The sequence below is a fragment of the Culex pipiens genome, chromosome 1 (assembly GCF_016801865.2).
Source record: "Culex pipiens pallens isolate TS chromosome 1, TS_CPP_V2, whole genome shotgun sequence".
NCBI lineage: Eukaryota > Metazoa > Arthropoda > Insecta > Diptera > Culicidae > Culex > Culex pipiens.
This window is the reverse complement of record NC_068937.1, coordinates 122,409,311-122,429,035: the sequence shown is the minus strand read 5'-3', so window position 1 is coordinate 122,429,035 and position 19,725 is coordinate 122,409,311. Positions and strand designations below refer to the sequence as shown.

The 19,725-nt window shown below is 38.3% G+C and overlaps 2 protein-coding genes and 1 long non-coding RNA gene across 3 annotated transcripts; 1 reads left to right on the top strand and 2 right to left on the bottom strand.

Annotated features, from left to right (window-relative positions):
* The first annotated feature begins 149 nt into the window (after positions 1 to 149).
* LOC120424614 (facilitated trehalose transporter Tret1-2 homolog) lies at positions 150 to 1,855 on the top strand. Its single transcript, XM_039588775.2, has 3 exons — positions 150 to 242; positions 303 to 716; positions 774 to 1,855. The coding sequence occupies exons 1-3, from the start codon at positions 194 to 196 to the stop codon at positions 1,712 to 1,714; spliced, it is 1,404 nt and encodes a 467-aa protein (XP_039444709.1). The 5' UTR covers positions 150 to 193; the 3' UTR covers positions 1,715 to 1,855.
* Positions 1,856 to 1,880: 25 nt separating this feature from the next.
* LOC120424613 (disintegrin and metalloproteinase domain-containing protein 33-like) lies at positions 1,881 to 14,431 on the bottom strand. Its single transcript, XM_039588774.2, has 4 exons — positions 13,936 to 14,431; positions 6,144 to 6,406; positions 4,961 to 5,122; positions 1,881 to 4,904 (listed from the first exon to the last, which is right to left on the bottom strand). Exons 1-4 carry the CDS (start codon positions 14,075 to 14,077, stop codon positions 2,181 to 2,183), a joined length of 3,291 nt encoding a protein of 1,096 aa, XP_039444708.1. The 5' UTR covers positions 14,078 to 14,431; the 3' UTR covers positions 1,881 to 2,180.
* A 3,448-nt stretch (positions 14,432 to 17,879) lies between these two features.
* On the bottom strand, positions 17,880 to 19,441 carry LOC120424603 (uncharacterized). Its single transcript, XR_005606404.2, has 4 exons — positions 19,111 to 19,441; positions 18,414 to 18,607; positions 18,264 to 18,359; positions 17,880 to 18,200 (listed from the first exon to the last, which is right to left on the bottom strand). It is a non-coding gene; the product is annotated as an uncharacterized LOC120424603 (long non-coding RNA).
* Between the last annotated feature and the right edge of the window lie 284 nt (positions 19,442 to 19,725).

Genomic DNA, 19,725 nt, shown 5'->3' with positions numbered 1-19,725 from the left:
TCACTATTGATCTCCATTTCGAGTGGTGTACGATTATTCACCGAACATTCAACAATAGCAAATGGTCACAAACATCCCTTGTAGCACTATCAACAATGTCTATTTGCCCACCGACTTCTCCCTTTTCGATAGAAAAGCCAATAAGAGTGCTCTGATTTGCTATCAGTTTATAGTAGAACCAGTAGCAGGTAGAATGCATCGCTCCAAAGCAACGTTTCGTGAATTTTTGGTGGCCGCAGTCGGTGAGATCATTCCGCTCAGTTTTTTTTTCTGGGATTAACAAACCTGCACCAACATTCCAGCGAATATCTCGGCGATCTGCGTCGGGCTCACTGTCGGTTGGCCGTCCCCTATGTTTCAGAAGCTGACGGATCAGGGTTTGTCGGATAATCCGATCGGTTACCTGATCGTCGAAAGCGAACAGTCCTGGATCAACTCGGTGCTGGCGGTCGGGGGATTTTTTGGGCCATTTGCGGCCGGCTTTTTGGCAGATTGGAAAGGTCGTAAGCTGGCCCTTTGGTTGTCGGGAGTTATTCACATTGTCGGATGGATCATGTTGCTCCAGTCGACCTCGGTGCCGGTGATGATCGCGGCTAGATTTGTGCAGGGATTCGCCGGCGGTTGCATTCTGAACGGATTAACCATGTACATTGGAGAGATTGCCAGCGATGAGTACCGCGGGATTCTCGGGTCTTTTCTGCAGATTGGGCAAACCAGTAAGCATGCTTGTATAGCTTATCCAGAGGAAAACTCAAACATTTTCTATTTTTCAGTTGGTACGCTGTACGTCTACTTGATCGGTCCATATGTTAGCTACATCTCCTTCCAGTGGATCTGCTGCGCAGTTCCACTCTTGTTTACCATTCTGTTCTTCTACATGCCGGAAACGCCACACTTTTTCATTTCGAAAGGTCTCTACCAGCAAGCTGCAAACTCGCTTATGTATCTACGAGACGCATCCTTAGAGGAAATTCAAGGTGATCTGCAACTTACCAAAGATTACGTTCTGCAAGAAGAATCGGTACAAAAGTCGAACGCCTTCCGCAGTCTTTTCACCAATCGAGCAAACCTGCGGGCGCTGATGATCAGCTTCTGCTTGATTTCTCTCCAGCAATGGTCCGGAATCGACTGTATCCAATCAAACAGTGAGTTAATCTTCGAAAAGGCTGAAATAGCACTGCCTAGCGAAGTTTGCACAATTATAATGGGAGCGGTTCAGGTCGTGTTTGTGTGTTGTGTCATATTCTTCGTAGATCATTCCGGACGAAGACCAGTTCTCATGGCTTCTACACTGGGTCTTTCCGTAGTTTTGGCGCTACTTGGTGCATACTTTCTGATGGATTCACTGGATGTTCCATCGCAGAGTATTAGCTGGATTCCACTGACCGGAATGATTGGCTTCATCTCCATCTACAACGTTGGCTTTGGACCGGTCCCGTGGGCTATCGCGGCGGAAATCTTCGCACACGATGTTAAAGCACTAGGAAGCATGATCATCGTGTCCAGTTCATGGGTTCTAGACTTTTTGGCACTTCGCTTCTTCTTATTGATCAGTGAATCCTATGGTTTCGAGTGGGCTTTCTGGATCTTTGGGCTGGTCTGTGCCGGAGCGTTCCTGTTTACGTTGTTGTGCGTAATCGAAACCAAAGGTCTTAGTCTGCAGGAGATTCAGAACCGACTGGGCGGTGGGGGAAAGAAGGTGGAGGAGGAGTAGGACATTGCGGACAAGCAATATTTATTGCCATAACAGAGAAAAATGTCTCAAGCCAACCCTTGATTTCTTAGCACATTGCGGTCAATTTTCTCTGAATCAGCTATATTTTGCGGTTGTTTGACCAAACTGCAGCTGGATCTTTCTCAATAAATAAATTAAACCAACGTTATAAGTGTTTAATTGACTAGTTATTTGTATTCGAGAGTTCATCGCTAAGTACTTATAGGTGTATTGCAAGCAGTCTAGTCGAGTTCGTCGAACTCGTATTATGATATGAGAGTTTCTTACAATCTATTTAAAAATACTTCTCCGAAGTTCGTTACAAATCACAATAAAACAGTATCAAACGCATACATTCCAAAAAGGAGCGGAACGTGCGATTCAAAGTTTAACGAATGCCCAAATTGCACTAGAAAATACTTCCAACAAATACACAAAGTTTTTAACAGGTTCGGAAGCATCCACGTTACCGTTTGATGCCACCGCCAATTTGTTCCAGGTTAAGTCTCGCCTTCAGCGCAGCTACGCCTCCTCCTTCAGGAAGATCCGCCGCTTCGTCTACCACAACGGCAGGCTTCCGCTGCAACGGTGGACGGCTGCGGTTTGGTCCAGCGCTCGGCAGCTGTGGCAGCTTTCGAGACAGTTTAGGCTTGCTCGCTGCTTCGCTAGACTGTTGATTGTCTACATTTTGTTGAGCCGATGGCTTTTGAGGTAGAGTTGGCTTTAATCTATTGATTGCGGGTTTTGTTAAGGGTGTTGGCTTGCTTGTTGCTGATTGTTCAGCGGTAATTTCGTCCAAGTGTTCTCGACTCAGATGAGGTGTTCGGGTTTTTGTCTTCTTCAGGGTAACGTGTCCGAACGGATTCGTAGGAGGTTCCTCTGTCACTGGACTTCGTTTGGGATGAACTTCTGCGATGACACTTTGGAATTCTCCTATGGTTTTCTGCCTTGGCAGCTCTGGTAGTCTTCGTGGAGGTTTCTCGTCACTCTTGGAACGGTTTGAATGGAAATCGTGCACCTTTTTGAGCTTAACTTGACTAATTTGTGCTACTAGATCAGGTTCTCGAGTTTCAAGCGGTGGGGGAGTGTCGAGTACTGGTCGGTCTACGCTTTGTCCGAGCAGTGGACCTTCCGAATCGACGCTGATTGAGCGTTTCTCGACAATAGCAGGTGTTCCTCGTGCTTTCATCTCGTGCACAGCTTCATGAGCGTCCAGTAACGTGGATTCGAGAAGGAACGGTGAGTTGACCACTTTGTTTTCGATCGTGATTTTACCCTTGTTGATGTTAACTTTAATAAAGTGCTGAGCAGGTTCGGTTTGTGGCTTTGGTGGAGGTGGAGCAGCTCTTGATGGAACGGTGTCCAGTTTGAGTGTTGTGCTGTTTATAACAGGTTGAGACACTTGCAGCCTAGCAGTTTTTGCAACTCCCATGATGGATGGCGATGCTGGTGGTACAACGTGACCGTATTTCCGCATGCGGAAGTCTTGTAAAACATTCTTTATGTAATCCCACAGAAATACTCGGTAGAAGTACACCGTTCCAGTAAAGATCATAAACAGAAGAATTGTCAACGAGATATAAAGAGCTAATGGTCCCTTGGAGCTGTCCGGATCAACAGTTGGTCCGCTATCTACCGAGCCTCCTAAACCAGCAGTTTCGCAGAATTTACCACCAAAACCATCGTCACAGTGGCAGTTTCCTTCACTGTTGCACACTCCATGATCACTACAGCCTCCTTCGCACTCTTCACCAACGTCATTCTCCTTCAAATGAGCCAACGATACACATTTCTGGTTCCAGCACATCTTCCCCGTTCCACACTTGGCTCCATCCGGGACCAGCCCGGGGTTCGTAACATCTAGTCCTAAATCTACAATGGCGGCATTACAAACGGTGTCCCGCACCGTTCCTCTAGGTCCAAAATGGGTAAACTTGGTTGTCGTTAGCTTAGAGTACGCACCCATTCCGTAGTCCAGCTTCTCATTTCTATGGCTACAGTGCAGCAATCCACACATGATGTCCTCCTGGTTGCACTTGGTGTATTCTCCCGTTAACAGGTTATTGCCACAGTTACCAAAGATGGTACCGTTGCGATTGGTTTGATAGCAGTGATCATTGAACGATCTGCCTGTGGATCCCCACAGCAGTTTGCACTGTGAATCACGGGTTCGACAACGTCCTTTGAAGCAGTAAGCTTGTCCTCCAGCACAGGGTTCCGTATCTCTGAGGTATACATCCTTTGGACAAATCGGAGACTGTCCACTGCAATGTTCCGGTAAGTCGCACTCTCCCACTGCCGATCGACAGCTTGATCCAGCTGACTTGAGCTGACAACTATCGAGATCGCAGCATTCCCCCGCTGCACAAGTTGCGTTCACCGTCAACCGACAGGTCGTGGCATCACAACACTTTGTATCACACATCTCGGACAGACCACAGTCACATTCTTCTCCAGGCTCTAGCAAACCGTTGCCACATGTACTCTTGACCAACATTTTGGCCGGTTTGTTCTTCAAACACGCCCCAAGCCCATGTTGTAGACCCGTTTCAAGATGTTCCACGCTGCACGAACTCCACCGGCTAGGCGCCTTCTGGCTGCGAACCGTCTTCGCTGCCATGACGCAGTTTCCTCCAGGACACCGACATTCCGGCCCATCGTGGTCCATGTTGAAATTGTGGCCCATTTCGTGTGCTACGGTACTGGCTTGCAACGCCACGTGTTTTGTATCGACGACTTCCACTCCACCGGATCCAGCAAACGTACACATTGAGCCAAGTTCGGCCTTTCCAACGACAACTCCATCACCACTACTATCCCCAAAGTGTACTCCCGTTAGCAAGTGTGCGTTGTCGTGGGGAATCGACTGCAGCAAGGTGTCCCGCCGATATCGGAGAAAGTTATCCAGCGTTTTCTTGGAGTCCGAGCTCATCTCGATTTCGTCCTGCTCGGTCCAGATGACGACTCCGACGAGAACTATATAAATATTCAGCGGACGGTATATTATGTTCATTATGTTGACCAGGTCTAGACAGTAGTTGTAGACCTTTTGGACGTTCATATTTCCGAGGTATAGGGCGCGATCGATCACCAGGACTAGTTCAACGTAGTTGGACTCTCGATTTGAGCGGAATGCCGTACTGAAAGCCTCTGGATGTGGCTCGTGGAATGTCTCAAGGGCACGTTTGGTCTAAAATTGTACGAAATTTAAAATATGGTTCAAGACAGATTCATCAGCTAGCTTACCCGATCCTTCTTCAACAAATCGGGATTTCGTTGTACGTAGTGGCTCTGTTCTGAGCTGTCGAATTCTATCAGGTAAGTATCGTGCGTGTCGTAGACGATGCCACTGATGCCGTCGCACGTGGACAGAGCTACCGAAGATGAGATGCTACCACGAACTGTGCCCTGGTGGATGAAGGAGAACATTGGTTAAAATTGTATACTCAATTCATTTTCAACAAATTTACAAACATTTACATTGATGAATAGAAAACCATCATTTTACACAAACATCGCTTTTTACGCAATTTTGTTATTTTTAAAACAATAAAAATAAAATTTTATCGTTTATCTGATCATTGAGACACAATGCAAACTCCCCAAAAATAAAAATTCAAAAATTTGGGAATCATTCGGTATTTGTCTTCTTTTTTTTTCAAATTGATTGAAATGTGTTGAAAATTTTGGTATTTTTTAGACGAAAATGGTGCACCACACATTAATGTTTTTCGTAAATATGAATTTCATAAAAATAACCATGAACCTTCATGTTCATGGAAAAAATCAACTTTCTTTGCGTGGGTTGAATTTGTCAAACGAGCTGCTCAACCATTCTGTTACCGAGAAAGAGTTAATTCGAAAGGGCAAAATAAATCCATTCAGAAGAAATTTCTTTACATTCCATGAAATCCACATAGGATGCTAAAAATGTCTTAGGCCCAGATCACCTACGTAGAGCTTGGGACAATTTTATGAGACAAAAATTGTAACAATTGAAAATTCATGAAAAACCTTTGCAGAACAAAAAATCATGGTTAGGTAGAGGTAACTTTGTTCACATCTTTCAGTAGGTATTTCAAAACTAGAAGGGATTTTTTATAATTATGTATATCAATTATATTCTTTCGACAGTTACTTCCTTGACCTGATAAAAAGGGTAAACTAACAGGCTATCGTATAAATAAACGCTCAGATTTAGATTCAGATTATTTTTTTAGTGTAATCTATTCTTAATACGTTCATGCTTCGAAAACGAAGCAAAAATGGTTTGTCACGGTTTTATCAACCAAAAAAAAAAACGCATACACAAACAGTGCAAGGAAAATTTACTTCTTTGTGACGTCAATTGCTTATAAAAAGAACCGTGATAAATTTTAAATGAATAAAATCATAAATAGCTTTTACTCGAAATTTCCCCTCCACTTACGTGATACTGACACCGCTCCAGTTCATGTTCGGCCAGCTGTTTCCGGCGGGTTTCCCCGGACGCGCTTTGCAACAGCATAAAATGTCCTTCGGGAGCTACTATTTCATCATTTCGCCACAAATCTAGGGTGACATTTTCCCCGTCAAGCCGGTAGCTAATGGTGAGCCGCTGTTCTCGCCCACGTGGTTTGCTGGCATTTCCATCACCACCACCGCTGCTGTCATGGAATTCCGGGAAAATCCGAGCATATCGTTCGAATGTGGCTGCAATAAAGAACCAAAAAAAAAAAGTAGATCAGCACATAAATTTTCCAACCCCACAGTACCCCGGAGTACTATCCCCAACAGGCAAAAGGAGAATTAATTATTCAAACATGACGAGGCGTAAGCTTTGATTGTGTCCTGATGGCTGGGAAAACCCGCTGGCGCTGGAAAAACTCGAACTCGTCGCAGAAAGAAAGCGAAAAGAAAGTGACAACGACGGCGACGTCATCGGTGACGACATACTTCCAACCAACCGACCACGTGCAACAGGTGAATCCGGCCTCGTTTTTTCCGCGCGCACGGAAGACTTACACGAAGTCACGACTAAGTTAGAACAACCGGTGAACCTCGACATTCATTTTACGCTTCGCGGGGCGGATTGTGAGTAAGCTGGGTGGGGCAATTTGCGAACGGATTCAAGATTCGACGGTTATATGATGTCAAGAAATAAATCACCAATAATCATGAGTAATGAAACAAACCTGTTACACTTTAAAAAGTTAATATAGAGATTGCCATTTTGCCCAAACCGATAGTAGTTGCAACTTATTTGCGGATACCATTCAGTCGAGTCTAGTGTAGTAGTATAGTACGTGCTTCTTCGTTCCATATCTGCTGCCTTTCTGAATGATACCGTTTTTTTTCGCAATGTTTACTATACTTGGGTCGCCAGCCGTGCCTGTGTGAACTTCCGGACTTATTGAAGCGTTCAGACGGTGAACTGCACTTCGAGTGCAGTTCGAGTGGAAACCCGTATCGTAAACCAGCTGACTGGTGAGTGTTTGACAAAAGATATAGGAAGTCAACATTTTGTTGGACGGTTTTGTTCAATAAAATTGTGATTTGATATTCACGTTAAAAAACGCCATTGGCTCTATCATGTTTGTTAAAAATAAATGTTTAAAATACACCGAGCATCATTGATTTGTGTTTCAAGTTCAAGTTCAAGTTCAAGTCATGTAAAGAGTAACCAACCCTCCCTTCTTAATTTAAATAAATAAGTCAGAATCCAAACAACAGTGTACATTAGTTTACAAGGAAAATTACCTTTTCATTGTAAAACAACAGAAAACTTTCTATGAATTCAAATTCCTACGCTACGTTCAATTTTATATGTGATTAGAAATTAGTGATAGATGTTCTTAAAATACATATCCCAATTTGCGTAAACACTAGGGTGGGTGAAATGTGACTTTTCGAGCAGCCCAAGCCAAATGTATTTTCCGAATAATTTTCCGTATTCTGGCCCTTCTATTTATTGCTGAAACTGATTTTTCTTTCCAAGCGTCTGTACAGAACTTCAGAATTTTGAAAAATTGAATGTTATTTATGCTAATTTTATCGCAATAAGTTGGTCTAAACTGCCCACGTTCGCATAAGTGTCTTACCTGTCCCACACATTTTTCAGCTATTTTTTTAGTGTAAAAATTAAATTTTTATCAAGTTTTCAATTGGGGTTGTTTTTTACCCCAAATGAAAATAAGTTTATGGTATAGTAACTAATTTAGACTAAGAAGTACTTATATAACTAAAGTCTCATTTTTAGGGTTAAAAACATTGTTATAATCGGATAAGTTATATTTGTTGGTCCTATTTTGGCAGAAATACTATTTTTAGTGATTTTGAATCAATTTTATCAGAATTAAAAGTTATCCAATGTGATCTTTTAAGGAAAAATGATGGTAAAAATAAGAAGAAGAGAAATTTCAAAAAATCTTTAAGGGTTTGCAAGGTAATTAGCTAGACTAAACACTAGTTAAATGGTTTCAAAAATTTCGTGAAACTGAAGTTTTGTTATCCAAAATTCAATTAAATTTCAAAATTCAAAATGCATCTGAAAGGGCTCAAAAAATGCAACAAAATGCAGGGTGCTCCCGATTGGTTAAATTTAAAGAATCTTCGATTCACATTTATTGAAAATCAAGCTCGTTTCCAAGGATACTAGATGACACCAGAAAAAAAAGCAGCTTAATAATTTTTTTTAACTTTTATTTTTTAAAGGGTTAAAATGGATCAAAATAAACATTTTTATACATGTTTCTATTGTTAAATTGTCTCAGGAACACGAATATGATAAAATTATCACAAGAAAATGGGATCTAAGAGGTCCCCCGAGCAAACATTTACAACCAAAAAAATCACTAAAAGTAAAAGTGTCTATTTAATATGTTAAACTGCCTTACCCAAAGCGTTCTCAGTCACAGATGGTAGTCCCATATGAGCAGTTCTCTAGGATTTCGGTCATTCGATTTTTTTTGTATTTTTTAATCCGACTGAAACTTTTTTGGTGCCTTTGGTATGCCCAAAGAAGCCATTTTGCATCATTAGTTTGTCCATATAATTTTCCATACAAATTTGGCAGCTGTCCATACAAAAATGATATGTGAAAATTCAAAAATCTGTATCTTTTGAAGGAATTTTTTGATCGATTTGGTGTCTTCGGCAAAGTTGTAGGTATGGATACGGACTACACTGGAAAAAAATAATACACGGTAAAAAAAAATTGGTGATTTTTTTATTTAACTTTTTATCACTAAAACTTGATTTACAAAAAAACACTATTTTTAATTTTTTTTATTTTTTGATATGTTTTAGAGGACATAAAATGCCAACTTTTCAGAAATTTCCAGGTTGTGCAAAAAATCTTTGACCGAGTTATGAATTTTTTAAACAATACTGATTTTTTCAAAAAATCGAAATTTTGGTCGCAAAAATTTTTCAACTTCATTTTTTGATGTAAAATTGAATTTGCAATCAAAAAGTACTTTAGTGAAATTTTGATAAAGTGCATCGTTTTCAAGTTATAGCCATTTTTATGTAACTTTTTTCAAAATAGTCGCAGTTTTTCATTTTTTTAAATTAGTGCACATGTTTGCCCACTTTTGAAAAAAATATTTTTGAAAAGCTGAGAAAATTCTCTATATTTTGCTTCTTCGGACTTTGTTGATACGACCTTTAGTTGCTGAGATATTGCAATGCAAAGGTATAAAAACAGGAAAATTGATGTTTTCCAAGTCTCACCATTTTTCAATGTCGATATCTCAGCAACTAATGGTCCGATTTTCAATGTTAAATAATGAAACATTTGTGAAATTTTCCGATCTTTTCGAAAACAATATTTTCAAAATTTTCAAATCAAGACTAACATTTTAAAAGGGCGTAATATTGAATGTTTGGCCTTTTTGAAATGTTAGTCTTGATTTGAAAATTTTGAAAATATTGTTTTCGAAAAGATCGGAAAATTTCACAAATGTTTCATATTTTAACATTGAAAATCGGACCATTAGTTGCTGAGATATCGACATTGAAAAATGGTAGGCTGTTTGGGTGAGACTTAGAAAACATCAATTTTCCTGTTTTTAAACCTTTGCATTGCAATATCTCAGCAACTAAAGGTCGTATCAACAAAGTCCGAAGAAGCAAAATATAGAGAATTTTCTCAGCTTTTCAAAAATATTTTTTTCAAAGGTGGGCAAACATGTGCACTAATTTAAAAAAATGAAAAACTGCGACTATTTTGAAAAAAGTTACATAAAAATGGCTATAACTTGAAAACGATGCACTTTATCAAAATTTCACTAAAGTACTTTTTGATTGCAAATTCAATTTTACATCAAAAAATGAAGTTGAAAAATTTTTGCGACCAAAATTTCGATTTTTTGAAAAAATCAGTATTGTTTAAAAAATTCATAACTCGGTCAAAGATTTTTTGCACAACCTGGAAATTTCTGAAAAGATGGCATTTTATGTCCTCTAAAACATATCAAAAAATAAAAAAAATTAAAAATAGTGTTTTTTTGTAAATCAAGTTTTAGTGATAAAAAGTTAAATAAAAAAATCACCAATTTTTTTTTACCGTGTATTATTTTTTTCCAGTGTAGTCCGTATCCATACCTACAACTTTGCCGAAGACACCAAATCGATCAAAAAATTCCTTCAAAAGATACAGATTTTTGAATTTTCACATATCATTTTTGTATGGACAGCTGCCAAATTTGTATGGAAAATTATATGGACAAACTAATGATGCAAAATGGCTTCTTTGGGCATACCAAAGGCACCAAAAAAGTTTCAGTCGGATTAAAAAATACAAAAATTAAAATCAAAGAAAAAAGACCGATTCCGTGGAGAACTGCTCATATGTCCCCTACAAGCTGCAGGTCGAACCGAGTTGATATCTGGATGAAACACTTTTTTATTTGTGTTTGAAAAATATGCTATTTTTTCACTAAAATGCCAATAATTCCCTTTAGATTTAACCAATCGGGATGCTCTACCCTGCATTTTGTTGCATTTTTGAGCCCTTTCAGATGCATTTTGAATTTTGAAATTTAATTGAATTTTGCCTAAGTTATAGCCTTTTTAAGATTTTTGACGTTTTTGAACCTTTAAACTTTGTGTCCCGATTTGCCCACTTCCCGTTGACCTAGAGTGCTCATATTTTGATCAGATGCTAGTTTTATATGTACAAACAACCCCTGAAAATTTCAGGCAGATTGGTGAGGTCCAAACGACGTCCCATACAAAGGGGTATGCCCTGTTCGTGGACTCGCTCTTAAGTATTTAAAGCTGGTGCCCCGTGCGCACTTTTGCCCCGTACCACTCTAATTTGCAGCAAACTTTATCAATAACTCAAATATAGAGGGTTTTGAGCGGGAATTCTCGGGAATTATTTTCCAGAAAATTGAATATTTTTGGAACTTTCGATTCCCTGGAAATTTGGTCGAGACTCCCGGGAATTTTGAAACTTATAAATATGGAAGCAAAATAATATAAAGCCATTCTACACTCAAACCCCGATGGTTTGGCACCAACTGTTGTCAAACGAACGGGGTCACTTTTTAGTTTGACACCCTTTTTACACGGAGTTCATACACACTACCAAACGTATGTTTTGATAGTGTGCGTGAGCGCCGTGTAAAAAGGGACAGTTCGTCACTTTTTAGTTTGACTTTGACCAACCAACGGGGTACAAAAAAGTGTCAAACGAAAAAGTAACCAACCACCGGAGGTTGAGTGCATATAGATTACTGTTGTTGTTAATTCATTTATTTCTGGCTGATTTATCCTTCTTGAACATTCGCCGCCCTATTCTATGAAGAGGTAAAATATTTAGCCATATTGATGTTCGATTGTTTAAATGCTTCAGTAATTTGGTGATTGAAAAAGTAAAATCAAACTTGATGAAAATGCCAATAACTGTTGATGATGACATGACTACTAAGTTGGGGTACCAAGAGTTTTCCATAAAATAGTAGTTTATGCAACAAGTTGCAAAAAGAGGATTTTTTCAGCACGAGTCGTACATTTATCCAACGAGGTTCATCGAGTTGGATAAATACGAAGAGTGCTGAAAAAATCAAGTTTTGCAACGAGTTCCATACAACATTTTTTGCAATTCCAAAAAACACACACTGAGTGAAATTTTAAGTCAAATTTTCATGTATTTTGTCAATAAATCGTTTAAACCAAAAAAAATGTTGTTAAGTTGAACTTTTCAGCACCCATTTGAGTGCTGAAAAGTAGAACTTTTCAGCATTTATTTTGAAAAGTGTTGCTATTCGATTCTGTTATTTTCGGTACAGAAAAGTAGGCTATTTCGTCGTTCAAGAATGACAGAAAAAGTAAGTAGGGGAACTATACCCTTTCTCAGCCTATTTCTATTATCGGCCTATCAGCACTTTGACCATGAATTACAGCTTTCATAAAGTGTTTTTGACGGTTCCAAAGCAATAAATAGCTCAAACAAAAGTGAGCAAGCAACTCTCCATTGTTGATACATCTGAAAATGTTGATTTTATAGCGGAAAACGGCAAAAGTGATGAGAATTGGTCGAACGGCTTAGAGTGATTAAAATGGGCATATTTCCCCTAGTTTCACGACGGAATTGCAAAAAAATAATTTTCACTTCCAGATTTGAAAAATCTGAAGTAGATAATATAAGAAAGGCCATAAATCATTTTTTGCAATTCCATCGTGAAACTACTTACTTTTCCTGTCATTCTTGAACGACGAAATAGCCTACTTTTTTGTACCAAAAATAACAGAATCGAATAGCAACATTTTTTAAAATAAATGCTGAAAAGTTCTACTTTTCAGCACTGAAATGGGTGCTGAAAAGTTGAACTTTTCAGCACTGAAATGGGTGCTGAAAAGTTGAACTTTTCAGCACTTGTTTCGAAAAGTAACACTTTTCAACATTTTTTTTTGATTTAAACGATTTATTGACAAAATACATGAAAATTTGACTTCAATGGGTGTTTTTCGGAATTGCAAAAAATGTTGTATGGAACTCGTTGCAAAACTTGATTTTTTCAGCACTTTTCGTATTTATCCAACTCGGTGAACCTCGTTGGATAAATGTACGACTCGTGCTGAAAAAATCCTCTTTTTGCAACTTGTTGCATAAACTACTATTATACTTTTCATTGGCACTTAAATTAAATACGATTAAAAATATATATGCATTCTGTGAAAAATAATTTGTGTTTATTTAATTTTCCGTAAGTACTGTAAATATTTATTCACTGAAAATTTAAAGTTGTCCTGGCGAGAAAAAAAACTATTTAAAATGTCGTTATTTATCATCTTAGAGAATCATATCTAAGATTTTTTCTACATTCGGATTAAAATCTTCTAACAAGTTTTTGTTAGAAACAGGAAAAATCATTCAGCATGAAGAATACTAGCGTTCTGCGACGATCGTTTACTGAATATTTTGCAAATTTGACTTCATTTGTAAATTAAAGGTTTAATTTCAAATCTAAACAATCTCAATACATTGTGGCGAAAAAATACATTTCGTTCTCCCAGCAATGGTCTTCCCATGTGGAATTTCTATAAATCACCACACGCAGTCATTTCTTGTAGCCAGATGCGTTATTCCTTGAGGCAAAACATTTCCCTCAATCGGCTGCATTGTTCGTTCTGCTCTTTGCAAACCGCATAATGCTGCACGTGTCCCCACGTAGCCATTTCCTCCCAAGTTTTTGTTTAGGGAGAAACAACCTGACTCCTATTTCTTCTCCCAGCCGCCGTTTGAATACGTGCGACTACGAATGCTATGAATCACAAAATCGCGCTCAATCAGTCTGAACACCGCCGGGAGCGCTCTGTTCGCGGAATCACCTATGCCTTCTTCACCCACCAGCCAGCGTCCCCAAAAGTACCGCGGAAATTTGCGCAGCCGTTCTCCAATATTTACACTGGCTGCCGACGTCGTCGGCGCTCAAGAGTTGTTGGTGAAGTCGTCAATAGCTTCTCTTTTGAGCTTCTGTCAGCAAGGCAGTGTTATAGGTTTCTGTACATCTGATGCGTTCCTCGTGTTCACTTTGTATTCCTACCCAGCAGGAAAGTCTAATGATTCATCAGCAATCGTATAGATAGTTAATCGTTGCACGAGCAGACATAAAGAAATGATTTCTTGGAAGTGCACGCGCCATGTTTGAATCGTCACCAAAATTGAACAACACAATGCCGGAACCAGCGGTTCCGGTAGCTTCAGCACGGTCTACCCCACCGATACCAACCTTCATTTCCGCTTCCGGACGAATCCTGCGATCCAGCGTCGGAAGGTTCGCTCAGACGAGCCGTCTGGACCTGGCCGCAAACCACCACCACTATGACCACTATCACAGTCGTTGAGATAAAGGCACCCGGCGCCGCAAGCATAGCACTTGTTCCGAACTTCGTCAAAGCCACAACTAAACTACAGCTGCTCAACACACGCTTTCGCGTAAGACGATCTACTCCAAACTTTTCGGGAATTATCGTCCTAAGCTATATAGACACAACACATTCGCCAAACACTTGAAAAACTGATATATTAGTGGTTTCACTTAGCTTAAATTTGCGCGGCGTTCCTCACTGCATGACTAATAAACTGGTTCTTTTTTTCCCCAAACACACAACCAGCTAATTGTTATGCTCGTTCGTGGGTATTCGAGAGGTAATATCTTGGAACGTCCAGCCGCGACCGTGGACGGGTTAGTTCTGACGTTGGGTTTCGCGCTATCGGCACGACAGTCCACGGGGTGGCACATGGCAAACCCCTCGTGAACAGTTCATTCGCTCGATGAAGTTAGTCTCTCTCTCTTTCTTGGGTTTAGAGGTTTGTTGGGGTTCATTCGTAGCATTGTGCCTGTTATGTTTTAATTTATATAAAATAAAATAATATTCAAAGAAATGTGAGTTTTTTTTTTAAATATGAATATTAGTTTATTTGATGAAAACTTCCTTTATTTTCAGTTCAATTCAAATTCTATGTTTTAAGAAAACATAGTTTTCGCACATTTAAACCCCACGTACACTCACAACACGTGAATCTCATCTACAAATGAATTTTACAATCTTATTTAAGCCAAATATATAAGAATCTTATTTACAATAACCCAATTGAATAATTCGCAATCCTTGTTTAAAGAGTTCACTTGAAAGAATTCATCCGAATGGTTTGCACATTATTCCATCAGTAAGGATCAAACATTCTAACCTGTCTAGAAATTCATTGCTTATTTCAAATTTAAAATCGAACGCATTAATAAAAAAACGAGAAAGTCAAATTCAGGATATGGAGGTTTTTTTTTTCAATACACCAACTTGAAATTTTATTCCAGAAGCTCTCATTGGTATTTGTGGCCACGCTCATCTCACACTTACCCCCAAAGCCCGCTTTATTATCAATGAAACCGCGTGATTCATGCTTTTTCTACTACGAACGTTGCCAGTATTTGGGCCCGGCATCGGCAGGTGTGTGTTTGGTGGTATGGAAAGCGGGTCATCGACTGTTTACATCTGTACCAGTGTAGAGTCCACACACACCCACGAAGAGGGGTTTCCCCAGGAATTTGCTGACCGATGATGGAGTTTGGACAGGACGTTGTGGGGTATGTGGGTACCGGTTGCAGTAATTTTCCCAAATTTTCCATCAATTATTTCATTTGCATTTGGTGAGTCAGCATTTTGGATCGGTTTTGGTGCTTTTGCAACTTTTGTTTTATTTTTTCATAACGGTTTTACACCAAGGGCGACTTATTTTACGACTCCGACTCTACCTCTAACTTTAGCGACTCCAACTTCAACAAAACTCCGGCACAAAGGGCCTTATTCTACATGGAAGGCGACTCGAATCGACCACTTAAACTAACGAGGTCGAGTTGAGTTGCCCGATTTCCAGAATATAACCTAAAGTTGTTGCAAATTATCCGACTTTAACTCCGTCTCTGCCTGATTTAGTAACTATGACTACAGCTTCTCATAATTTGTCGACTTCGACTCCGGCTCCAACAACACAGCCGTGTGTCTTCCCTTCCCAGTAATTCAAAACACTTGCGATTTAAATCTCTATTTTTATACCTCGGATCTACTTGCACCCTTCGACAAAATTGCAGGGAATTAAATTTTCTACAAAATTGGGTACTAAAGCCCTATGTCAATATTTATGTACAACGGTAAAAAACACGATTAAAAACCATTTCTGATAACTTTTTTTTTCATTTTAATGCAAAAAAAAAAGTTTGACAAGACAACATTTTTTCGATGGATCAACTATGGTCCCCTTGGAACGAGCTGTCAAGTAGGAGCTTTTCTGTCAAGAAGGACCGCGAGGTTAATTTTTCAAAATTGATTTAAAAATCCATTTTAAACTCTTTTTGGTCGTACAAAGGGTCATTGTACTCAGAAAAATAAGCTTTATCGCTGTAAACAATAATATCAGCAATCTAAGCTTCATTTTAGGACCCAATTCTCACTCTTGTACAATTTTGGGCAACACTTGCGCCACCTGGCAGAAAAATACTAAAACGATGTTTTTCTGCATACATTTATGCGATTTTCCCCATATAAACTTCAACGACAAAAAGCGACCCCTTAACCTTAACCAAATTGGCTCAAATTTGGCACAGTTACTTATTGTTGCCTAAACAATCGAGCCAGGGGGTATCTCTTCAGATTTTCCAAAATTTTCAATTTTTCTTGTCACCAAGTGTAGAAGTGTAAACCTGGGTGATGAATAGAGCGAATGCGTAACGTGATTTTCGAATGATCCCACTTTGTTTACATTTACACAGTAGGAAGCTGTTCAAGCACAAGCATAACTTTTTTCGTTTATAATCAGTTGTTTGTGTTTCAATTTGGTTAGATTTTGATATTTTTTGCTGGAAAACTGTGTATTTTTTTAAGCTTGGATCGGTTAGAAGAAGTTTTTCTTATTTACGGATGACGAAGAACTGCGGCGAGAGTGTCATTCTGCGATGTCCCAGATAAATGCAATGGCTGATTTTGGAATCCTACAGCTCTTCCTGGTCCAGCGAAAAAACCTCGCTATTTCTAGCAAAACTGATCCAAAAAACAAAAAAGATTTTCACTAAACCAGTAGGTTTTCAAACGGAATCAAATTAAGGTTAAGACAGCTTCTGGATGGATACAACCACATCGACTCCATAAATAACTTCAATTCATTATTATAAATAAAATGACGATCTCGCCTTCAACTATTTAAAGATTCTTGACTACAACTCCAGGTCCTCAAAAGCCACATGTTTTCATTCTTGAAAAAAAATATTTGTTAATGATCGATAACAATACTCTCTATTTTTGGCGCACAGTAAATTGGTTCCACTTTGACAGTTCACAATTGAGGCCGTTTTGCGAACCACTATTCAGCACCCAGGTGTAAACTATGCTAAATGCAAGTTAACCCTCTACAACCCAACCCCGCCAATTTTTCAACCAATTTTTCATCTTTGCATTGGAAAGAAGAACTTTTATAATTATACAAAATTTATGGGATGGAAGTTTTACTTGTTTTATGTGACTTGGTCAATGTTTTTAAAAATGTATTTTTTTTAGGGATCAACTTTGGCTGTGTTTTTTACTGACATTTCCTTTATTTTAAGTAAAAACAAGTATGCACTAATTTTTCTAGTGTCTCAGGCTATGCCTCTACGCATTTTTCTATAACTTAAGCGGTATACGCACTTCAGAAGAAATCGGTCAAGAAAAAAAAATCAAATGTGCAGCAGCGGCAGCGAAAGAAAGACAAAGAGGGTGCATGAAGAATAGCCCCAAGAAATCATTTCCTCTCCTTTGTTCTGCTGTTCGTAAAGCTATTTCTTGACCCCCTTTCTTGGGAGTTGCGTATTAGCCCTTAAATGATAACAGTGCCATTTTATGACAGAAAATGTGAAAAACAAGCAAAAACTTTAAAAAGTACCTGTAAAAACATGAAAAAATTACATAGGCCAAATGTAATGATAGGAGGTGGTAGAATAGGCCAAATACTAACAAACATAAACTAAACAAAAGATGCTCAAAATGACCTCCTGAACAGGGGAAAAATAAAAATTTTCGAAAAAATGTGGCCGGTAGAGGGTTAACTTCATTAATGGAAAAAAAATGAATGGGTATGGAAAAATACAAAACGCCTAGGTTGATGTTGCTTTCGTTCTTTAAAAAAATATGAAGCATGTCAATAAATGCTGTCTTATTGCTTCAACAAAAGTTGAATTATTTTATTAAAAACGAGGGATTTCTAAAATTTACAACAGCCCGTCAGGCAAATATCAACAATATGATAGTCTTCCATCCCGGACGCCGAAGGTGATGCACACTTGCAATAAATCAAACAGGACGACAACAACAGTAATAGAAAAGAGACTGCACTTAAGCCATAAACTAACTCTTTCGGAACTGACTGATCACTTTGGTTAGATTTATTAAAAACTGTGAACACGTAAGAATCTTGGCCGTCAGTTAACATCCATTTGGTTTTATCGTTACATAATGACACGTTTGACTGCAAGTAAAAGAAAAGTTTAAATTCAAACATTTTTATTTGAACCATCTTGAATTGCATTACCTGTTTGATTGAATCGTTTGATTCATCGAGTTGAGTGCTTCTGGTTACATTATTCAAATATTCTAATTGTTGAAATATAGGCAGATTTCCCATTGTCTAAAAAAATGAAGCTTTAAATATGTTTTTTTTTCAACATTTGAGACGATTTACCTGTACAGAACAATTCTGAACCTTGATTGTGTCTTCTGTTATAACGCCATTTTTATTGTACACTATTGGCACTTTTTTCAGTGCAACGTCCGTTAAGTCCAATAACCATGATGTACCGTTCAAAGAATATGCAACGGTAGCGCCATAAGCGTTTCGATTAATTGTTGGCTCAATGTACCATACATTTGGAGTATCTGAAAATATAAAAGCTTGCATTGTTGAATTATTATTTTTAAAGTTGTTTAAGGATACTTTCATAATTGCTGCTAATATGGCAGAGAGAAGAAAGAACGCAATACAATGATTTTAGTATTCCACCAACACAGCTAACGCTAAAAATACAACTTTTTTTCATTTTGCTTTGGTGCTAAGTAACAGTCTATACTAAGCATTCCGTTTGAGCAGTTCTGTTGTTTATCTCGATGATTATTCAATTTACGGTAAATTAATTGAAAATGATAGTTCACAGAAAATAAACACTTAAAATAAGATAAGTATAATGCCACTGTTTCATTCACATTTTTCTTTTAAAAAAACGGGGAAGGTTTGTAAAATTCCTCATCCGTTCTGTGTTTTCTTTCCTCAGAAGAGGTACCCAGATTATTTATTTTTAGGTCAGCTACAATTTTTGTTGGATAATGATAACGCTTCAATGAATCGATTTAAAAAATAATGGATTTTATGTTGAAATACTCACTCTGTATGTCTTCTGATGCTACCATATGACAGATGAAAAATAATGCACACAACTTTATTTTAAAACTCAACATTCTGGCGTCACACCCTCAACGTGTTCACATGATTGTCTATACACAAATTGTGATGGCTGTATCAGCTAAAGTGACTGCTGAGAAAATGTTGGTAGTGTCAACTGAGCGTGCACGTCAGTGTCATAAACGTTTCTTGAAAATTACTCGTTATCTCAATCATTTACTACAGTTTGATCGACATTTTGATTGACAAAACATACATTTTTATTCAAGTGTAAGTGTTAACGTTAGTTGTTTAGGACATTTTTGGAGTAAAAGCTAAAAAGGAAGATTTTTATTTATTTTAAATTATTGTTTTATTACCTGTCTTAAAAAAGACATTTTGTCCGGGCTAGTATACCACTGTGAAAATTGAAAACCTATAACCTTTACAAACATTCAAAGATTAATAACCTTGACCCAAGTATAGTATAAACTGCAATAAACCGACATATCGTCTGTTGTGTGCTATCTTGTGACAACGACCATTTAGTACTTTTCGAGAAAATCGAATTTTAAAGTATGATGGTAAATAATTTCAAATCTATGAACGATGAAGTCAA